This window comes from Amblyomma americanum, chromosome 9, assembly GCF_052857255.1.
Source record: "Amblyomma americanum isolate KBUSLIRL-KWMA chromosome 9, ASM5285725v1, whole genome shotgun sequence".
NCBI lineage: Eukaryota > Metazoa > Arthropoda > Arachnida > Ixodida > Ixodidae > Amblyomma > Amblyomma americanum.
The window spans coordinates 85,288,311-85,297,859 of NC_135505.1; the positions used below are offsets into that span (position 1 = coordinate 85,288,311).

The following is a 9,549-nucleotide window of genomic DNA, read 5'->3' on the forward strand; positions in this document are numbered from 1 at the left end:
TGTACGCCACAATCAATACCATAGCATTGAGATGCCTCGAATCTCAAAGCTATGTACAGCTTATCCAGGGGTGTTCTGCACCAAATTTTTGGTAATGACCCGGGTAAAATTTGGAGGTTGCCATTGTGTCAGGCACACTCAGTTATGGTTAGACATCGCTTTTGGTCCAAAACGGCCGAGGTCAAATTTCGGGAGTGGGTCTTTTGTTTGTTATAGTGGGTCTTTTTTATACAAAGAAAGGAAAAGATGTTGCTAGCCACAGCATCTGCCATTGAAACCTGAAGCTCCGGAGCTGTGAATATCATTGGCAGAGCCAAATTTGTCAATGGCCTGGGACAAATTTGGAAGTTGCCAATATGTCAGCACGCCCAATTTGGTTGGTCAGATCGGCCATGGTCTAGCTTCGAGGATGGCCCAGATAAAATCTTGGAAATGATCTGGGCCAAATTTGGAGGTCGCCATCATGCTCAGTTGTGATTGGACATCCTTTTTGGTCTGAATCGTCCAAGGTAGGTCAAATTTCGGGTGTCACCTGGGCCAAATTTTCGCAATAGTCCGGGCCAGATTTGCAGGCTGCCATCATGTAGGGCACATTTGTTTTTGGCTGGGCATCTGTGCAGGTCCAAATGGTCAAATTTTGGTAGTGCCCCAGGCAAAATTTTGGCAATGGCCAGGGCAAAATTTGGATGTCGTCATTGTGTCGGGAATACACAGATATAGTTGGTCAGGTCTGGCAAGGTCAAATTTCTGGGGTGGCAAGCCAAATTTTAGAAATTGCCGAGGGTAATTTGCAGGCAGCCATTGTGCTGGGCACGCTCATCAGTTGTGACTGGACGTCAATTTTGGTCGAAATTCGCCAATATCAAGTTTTAGCGGTGGCTCGACCCAAATTCTTCCTGCCTGTCAATACAGTTGCTATGGCAACGAACGATGCGCAAGAAAGATTTTTTCTTGGCCCTGATCATTGTCTGAGTGTTTTCACACTAAAAGAGTGAGCACATGCGTGTTTCTCTACTTGGCACCATAACAGCCTTTTCCGAACTTATACTGTCGACGACCCAAAATTCAGACACCTGATCTTTAGGGCATGCTTGATTATTCGTACTTTTTCACGGCACCGCGACACGGCCCATAGAGCCAATGTATAAGAGTGCCTGATATTTCGGATGCATCGCAACTGGCTGCTCAACTTTTCGGACCTCGATCACACTCACCGTCAGTACCCAAGCCACCATATAATGTGTACAGTAGAACATCATTAATTCAAACTGCACGAGACATTGAAAACTTGATCAAACAAAATGGAATTAAAGCTTAAAGGGAACCTCTTAACTTGCCATGCTGAAATTCTGCGCGAGTCGGGTACATTGCACCCTCGTGATTTCAAATTTGTACTGTTCTTGAATGTCTTGCGCCGTACGAATTTGAATGGTAGTCAGAGTTCGCAGAACTCATCTTGTGCCGAGTCTTTCATCCTGAATACGGAAAGAGGTAGCAGCGAAGCATGTGGCAGACGTACGGCCTCACGGACACGGCGAGGGAGGGAGGAAATGGTGGTGCATTTCAAAGCGAGGTCAGCATAGCCACGGAAAAATGCACCGCAACCCTGACTTTTTTGTCGTAAAACTGTAAACAACTGGCGTTTCGATGAGAGGCAAGATGCCTTGCTCTCATTATACACAAGCCATCGCAGAGTGCATATTGCTGAATACGATGCTGATTGTGGCTGTAGTCGCTAAGCCTAATGACGAAGGCCAATGCAGATGGAGCGCTTGCTTTGGCTTTTCCTCGGTTCTTATTTTTTCGCCATCTTCGCGTTATCGTTCCGGGTCCATCATACTGAGGGCGCAGCGCAGTTCCCACATCAATGTGTTCGCTTTCCTGTTGAGACTTTGTCCCAACCTGTGCTTTCATTGGTGACATGGCGAGGGCAGCAGTGCCAAGCCGAGCTCGTGAAAGCAGTCGCCCCCCATTGTCTATGTGCGTGTCGTGCGGAAAAATTTAGTCAGGAGCTCTAGATTGTGTGCATTACAACTGACCCCTTCCTCCGGTATATTGATAATAATTTGTGATTTTTCTGCGAAATTTCATTTTCCAGACTGCGTGATTTTTCGGTATTTTTTGTGGTCCCTAGAGAGTCCGAAAAATCGGTGGTCGACTGTAATACCCCCTGGAAACTTTCATTGTACAAATACCTCGGTGTGCGTATAACTTCTCGCCTCTCAGAAACTGCGTTTTGAACTTATTGCTAACAGTGCCAACCATATTTTAAGGTACCTTCATTGAAATTTCTACCGTTTCTATAATTCAGTAAAATTACTTCTTTATAAAACTCTAGTTCGATCTAAATTGGAATATGCAGCATCAGTTTGTGACAGATGAATAGAATTTGAATTTGTACAAAACCAAGTGTTCCAATTCATACTTTCCAGTTATCGCTGTAGCTTTAGTGTTACCACTATGAAAACTACCTTATCGTTTCCACTGCTTTCACACCGCAGAAAAATTTCCCGGTTTTGTCTGTTTCACAAGATCGACCTACCCCTACATTGCTAACTACTCCAACATGTTTCAGGCCACATCGATTATCTCCACAAAGTAGGTGTTCCTTCAAGTCATACAAACATTTTTTTTATTCATTTGATTGAAGGCAGTGAAAACAAATCCAAAAACAGAAAATTTCGTGTTTTGTTTGCATTTGTTTTCACCATCTGATTTCCCACCACAGTTGTGTCTTTGCCATATTTGTTCTTGCTATTTTCTTTTTCTTTTTTTCTCGCCACCATCCTGGTAATAGATATATATTTTTTGCTGCACTGTATGTTGTCATACTCTCTTCTGTAGTGCCTTTAGGCCCTGAGGGTGAATAAATAAATTACATTATTATTGGTGGCACACACAAGTTGCTGTTTTGGTAAGCTTTCACCAGCATTATACTTGATATTTGGTTTTAGGTGAGGTGCAATCTAATTATTGGGCTGTGCCAGTATTGTTATTATTACATGTTATAGAGAGGTCATATCCAATGTTCATAGCACATTTCTTGTGAACAATGGTTATGTGGTGTCTGTATTCAGCTAATGTATTCTATTTTTTCATGACCGTGGTGTTGCTATGAGTTCTGTTACGTTTATTGTCTTAACAGTATTGTTTGTCGCCACCAGCATATATTTCTATCTCGTTTTTTCTCCACATGGGGCAGTATCCTTGCGTATGGCTGTTGAACAATACCGGATGGTTGGCAAAGATTTGCGATCATGTGTGACCAATTTTTCACCATTTGGGCCTTCTCGTGAAGATGTGTGCCTGTCACGAGAAATATTCCCAGTTCTGCTTAAATGAACTACGACTGACGGACTCAGTAATTTCAGTCCTGACAGCTGCTTCAGAAGACAGCTGTTTTCAATTCTTTGTGGAAAGTCTTCCCCACTTAAGAGTTCTACGCCAGCCTGCATTCAAGTCATGTACGTTGGCCTCACTGCTTGTCGCTATGAGATGGCAAATCTCCCAAGTACACATGTACGCATTGTCAAGCTGGTTTCTTAAACAATATACCATATTTTGCTGGAGAAAGAAACAAAGAGCTTGGCCTTTAAAAAAAAAAATAGGCTGCTCTGAAGATCAGGATATTCACTGTAATCTCTTTGGCTTGATAAACATTGAAGGGGTCCTAATGAACTAAAATTGGTTAATGCACTTTGTAGTTATTGGTTTTCAGGCCAAGGTTGCAATGGTGGGTACAAATGAGGTTAACTTGGCAGCCTTACATGATATTTAACCATTCTCGCGATATTTGTCAACTGTCTTGAAGTGCATTTTTTTCTACCGTTCACGAAAGACAAGGGACTGGAGAAGGATAGACACCACATAGGTCAGACCAGTCACCGAGTGCTGCAGCATGCGTTAGATACCAACATTTAATTTTAATGACCCATATTTCCTTTTTCGTCACAATGGAAAGTTTACTATCTAAGGTGCTGGATCCCGCAACAGTATTGTTGGAAACGGTGTAAAAAATTTTGCCGAGAATTGTTAAGTCGGAGCATGGGCCGGTTTTTATCTATCCTGATGCTGGAAAGCATGGCCGGCGAAGCACAATGGCGATTGCATGTCGGCAATAGTGCTGTGACAAAAACTAACACGAATCTCACCTGCCAGACACTATTTAGTTATTTTAAGCAGTGTCCATGTTAGTTTCCACACCCAAAGCTGTTATGGCACAGTGATGTGCCGCTTGTCGACAAAAGTTGTAGTACACCGTGGTTGCCGCTTCATCTACGAAATTCAAACCACTATTTCCATCTAGTTACAGAAGCTAAAAGCACATGGTCGACAATGTGAAGGGAGCCTTGCTTTTTGTTGAAGGGCACACTGGAGAGTGTGTTAATAATGAAACATGAACAGTCTCGAAAGAAAAAACATGCACTTTAAGAGAGTGTATTAACTATTATAAAACATGAACAATCTTGAAAGAAAAAAATGCTATACTTTAAAAAATAGGTAAGTGGTATTCTACTGAGATGGGTTCATGTGTTGGGCTACACTGATAATGTCAGCTACTGCATTAAACTGTGTGTGTAATTGTGGCTTTCTCTTATGCATATTCTGGTTTTCTGTGTGGTATTTTGCAGGCAAATCAAGATAAGGTCTGCTTGTTGCTAAAGGAACAACCTGCATGGACAAGTGCTGCCAAACTGTGCAGACATTATCCTCATGCTCATATCCTTTCGAACTGTGTATCTTGTGCTTTTAATTTCTGATGACTGTATCCTAAATCGGGCACATCACAATTATCCTGGGTAATTTCTGATAAGAACTCAAGGGGTCTTGATTTGGCAGCACCTCTATACGGGCTGCGGACTATTTTGCGCCTATGTTTACGACTTTTAGTTGCATTTCAGTCCAGTTCATTGATTTCGCTTTTGGCTTTGTCGAGCTGCATGGATTGAGAGTTTTTTTGCAGCCAAGGTCATCTACTGTGCCACAATAAAGAGGGGTTTTAAACATACATGGCTGAGAAAAGCAAATTGTTTTCATATCCCCCTTAATACTCAATCAGCTGCGTTTCCTGAGAGAATTTCGGCCCAATGATCTTGGGTGCTGTCAAAACAGACTGCGATTTATTCTCACATATATACATTTTCTTGGGATCCCAATCACAAAGCCAATGAAGGAGTGAGTTCGCTGCAGCGTTCGATGCAAACAGGAGCATGAAATGCTTGAAAAAGCAATGGCTGCAGTATCTGCCGCGCCATTTTGGGTCCACACTGCTGGTAATGGAACTTATTAGAGCTACTACAACAGGCTTTCAAGTGTAAAAATCTTCCCTGTCATCTGCATCCCTTTTGACATTGTGATAAAATATATTCGTTCTCCAGTAAGAAAATCATTTTCTCTTGTGCCCATTGCACATCTCTATCTTATAAGCACTGCTTCTACTCAAATAACCACTGAGCCGCCGCGGTGGCTGAGTGGTTACAGCGCTCAGCTGCTGACCCGAAAGACGCGGGTTCGTTCCTGGCCGCGGCAGTCGAATTTCGATGGAGGCGAAATTCTAGAGGCCCGTGTACTGTGCGATGGCAGTACACGTTAAAGAATCCCAGGTGGTCGAAATTTCCGGAGCCCTTCACTATGGTGTCTCTCATAGCCTGAGTTGCTTTGGGACGTTAAACCCCCATAAACCAAACCAAGCCATCAAATAACCACTATTACCCATGGCTGTTGAAGTTAACTAAGTGCTTCTTGAAGTCAACACTGTGATGACAATTTGTTTGTTGAATCTACAGAACACTTATGCACTTCCACTTGTGGTAGTTGGGTTTTTCCTTACTTTTTCTGTCTGCTCTGCTTGACTGCAGGTCAGTGTAGGCCAGGAAATACAAGCTCCCAAGAATAGACCTTTCAAACTGCTTCCAGCCATTACTTTCTAGGTGTCTTAATGTTGAAAGGCTGTAAATTCACATACCCTGTTGCAGTCTCCGGTATTGCATATGCATTAAGCTATAAACATAAAGAGATGCCTTTCAAACAATCAAGTGCATGCTGCATTATGTGTGCTGAATGTACAAAGCAAGTATACAATGCTGTTGTGTGTTTGGAGAAATCTGGTCATGCTACGACTCTGTTTCAGTTTGCAGGCATGATGACCAGTGTTATGAGAATGAAGAGTACCTACATGCCTGAGGAAGAACTTTTGAAAGCAAGTTCCTGCCCCAAAATTATGCAGGACGCTATCTTCACTTATTTGCATGTGCAAAGTTAGGGGCATAAGAATTCATCTGGCTGTGTCAGAAGAACTAATTAGGCCAGCTGCGCTAAAAGTATCACAATTGTCATTGCATTTTAGCTGTTAGAAAACGTCAGTTTCAAAGGTCACAAAAGCATTAAATCTACAGCCCGGATAATTGACATTCATTGTTTCAGCCGCTCCAAGTGTGTGAAGTTAGTTTTTGAAACTGACGCTCTCCCATCCCACGTCAAGGTGGGCTATGTGAGGCATCCTGTTTGCCTGTATGTTCCAAGGCCTGTTCAGTGCCACAAGTGCAACAAGATAGGTCATGTTAGTGCTGTTTGCAAAAATGAGGTATCCTCCCGTCGATGCGGCAGGATGCACCAGCATGACACCTGCACGACGGAGACTATAAAGTGCGCCAACTGCTCGGGTGCCCATGAAGCCACAGCTAAGGACTGCCCTAAGATGAAAAACGAAAGACTCATCCTGAAAAAAATGGTGAAGGACAATTCGACCCACCAAGAAGCGCCTGCACATATTCGTCGCCGCAAACATCGTTCCCAGCGGCAGTGTCCGGATCCGCACAATACTAGTCCAGCTGGACCAAAGTCGCAGGAAGTATCAGCTCAGCCGACACAGCAGCATGAGCCTAAAAACGATAACAAGACGCCTGCAGCATTGTCCCATGTTACCGCAGTGGCTCTGTCTGATGCGTTCGTGTTAACTTCCTTTGATGCTGAATGGGCTGCTCTGCCATCCAAGGACATCGCCGCAGCAAGACCAAGACTGGTTGCCACTCCAGCTGACACTGCTGGCAAGGCCGAAGGTCAGGATGTGAGCATTATGTTAGAAAGGCTTGTGTGTCCAATGTGCGTGCTGCTTTCAGGCGTTAACACGCCAACAGCAAAGATTGTTGTGCAGTTTTTACTTGAGCCATTATGCACTTGAGCCGCTCTTGGCGGCATTGCAGTAATTCACTATGGCACAACCAAAACCCACCTCCTCTGTGACAATGCACATGCGCCGTAGTGTAGTAGTGCAATGGAATGCCCGAGGCATACGCAGTCGTCTGAGTGACTTCCGGCAACTTGTCCACAAGTACCACTTCTCTGTGCTTGTTATATGTGTGCCCAATATGCCGTCTCCTTTCCGCCTTTCTGGGTACGTGCTGCCGTGGTCTTGCGAAGAAGACGAAACAAGCAAATTGTTATTGTGCACACGCCAAGACATTGCACATGTCTGCCAAGTCCTACAGCCACACAACACAAACCATTACATCCGTTTGACAGTCACGCTAAAAGGACGAGCCTTTTCAATAATCGGTCCCTACATTCCACCTAGAGATGCCTTTGATACTTTGTACCTATATTCAGCTATTCAGAGTTGCACAGCTCCTCATATAATAGTGGGCGATATTAATGCTCACCCTCAGCGGGGCGGTGCTGTTATGAATAACCAAGGCAGGAACCTGTTTGACTTTATGCACTCCCAGAATTTCGTCAATATTGAAGCGGGAAGACGACGACAAGACTGAGCGAGTGAACGGGTGGACGAAGACGACAACGAAGTTCTGACTGTGTTCTGAGTGCCGCTTGTAGCTGTTCCTTCACTGGTGTTCATAGCTGTAAATATATTCTTTCCCGCAACATATTTGGTGGAGGTACGTCTTTCCCCTACGTTTACCAATGACGGAGCTCCGCAGCGGCCTACAGCTGCCTTCGCTCATCATGACCTAGGACGCCTGCCAGCAAACATCACCATCGGCCATTGCATCACTTGTTCTTTCTGCTCCTCGTGACCCTAGGACATTTTCTGGCACCGACAACGTTGACGTGGACGACTGGATCCAGATGTATGAACGCGTGAGTACATACAACCGCTGGGATCCAACCCTTATCCTCGCCAATGTCATTTTCTACCTAAAAGATACCGCCCGAGTCTGGTACGAGACTCACGAAGATGACTTGACCAGCTGGGACGTCTGCAAGCAGAAACTGCGCGACCTGTTTGGACGGCCGCTCGGCCGAACACTCGCCGCTAAGAGGGACCTTGCATCCCGAGCTCAAACTTCTACGGAATCCTATGTTTCGTACATTCAGGACGTGTTGGCCCTCTGCAACAGAGTTGACAATAACATGCCCGAATCTGACAAAGTGGGTCATGTGTTGAAGGGGATCGCCAGCGATGCCTTCAACCTGCTTGTCTACAAGAATTGCACTACACTCGACGACATTATTAAGGAATGTCGCCGCTTCGAGGAAGCTAAAAGCAGGCGCATTAGCCAGCCGTACACACGCCTCCCCATCACGGCTGCCACTTCCTCATGTGAAGACCTGCTGAATCGGCAAACTCCTGCGCCTCCAGAAAATGTGACCCGCATCATTCGACGCAAACCCGAAGCCATGTCCCCTGCCTTTCTGCACCTACGTGATGGCGACAACCACTTGCCCCCCATCTCTATGGTACAAGCCGTCGTCTGTCAAGAGCTTGCAAATCTTGGCCTCCAAGCCGTCAGCCCCGTATGTCCTTCATCCCCACCCGACATCACTGCGATTGCTCCTGACCGACCTTCCTACTTTGCTCCACGTCAACGTAACCCTAACGACTGGCGGACACCCGACGACAGGCCCATTTGTTTCCTCTGCCACCATATTGGCCACATCTCCCGTCACTGTCACAATTATTGGTCCCGTCGTAGTGCATACAATCCTCTCAGCTCTCACCGCAACGACGAACAGCCCAGCCACTTCACACCCCCTCTAGCCCGGCAGAGTGCTACAGTCAACGGCCTGTTTTCCCGCCCCAGCCCCCTGCGTCGGCAGTCTCGTTCGCCCTTATGCCGTCGCTCCTCTCCTGGCCCCTACGTACGCTAGCAAGCGGAAAAGTAGACACTGCAGTGTCTGGAGGTGGTGCTGCAGTACAGCCCCAGTCCCAAAATCCTCGCTTAGCCCTCCGCGCCCACCAAAATTTGCTCGCTATTCATGTCGATGGAGTCCCTGTGAGAGCCCTGATCGATACGGGCGCGCACGTGTCCGTCATGAGTTCAACCCTCCGACGCCACCTCAGAAAAGTACTGACCCCTACACCCACAGCCGTTCTCCGCGTTGCCGACGGCGGAACGCCTCCTGTGGTTGGACTATGCACAGCCCGTGTGACCATTTCCGGCTGCCATACATCCGATCTATTCTCTGTTCTGGACCAGTGCCCTCATGACGTCATTCTTGGCCTCGACTTTCTGTCTGAGCATTCAGCCCTCATCAACTGTGCCACCAGTGTTGTTCAGCTTGACTTTCCCCTTTCTGTTGAGTCACCGTCCC

The 9,549-nt window shown here is 45.9% G+C and overlaps 1 protein-coding gene across 1 annotated transcript in view; it reads left to right on the top strand.

Moving 5' to 3' along the window:
• Window positions 1-9,105, top strand: part of LOC144105609 (uncharacterized) — a 166,627-nt gene extending 157,522 nt beyond the window's left edge. The window contains exon 3 of the mRNA XM_077638731.1: window positions 4,964-9,105. Within this exon, the coding sequence (XP_077494857.1) occupies window positions 8,083-9,105 (1,023 nt within the window). The 5' untranslated portion in view covers window positions 4,964-8,082. The remainder of the gene's footprint in view (window positions 1-4,963) is intronic.
• The last annotated feature ends 444 nt before the right edge of the window (window positions 9,106-9,549 follow it).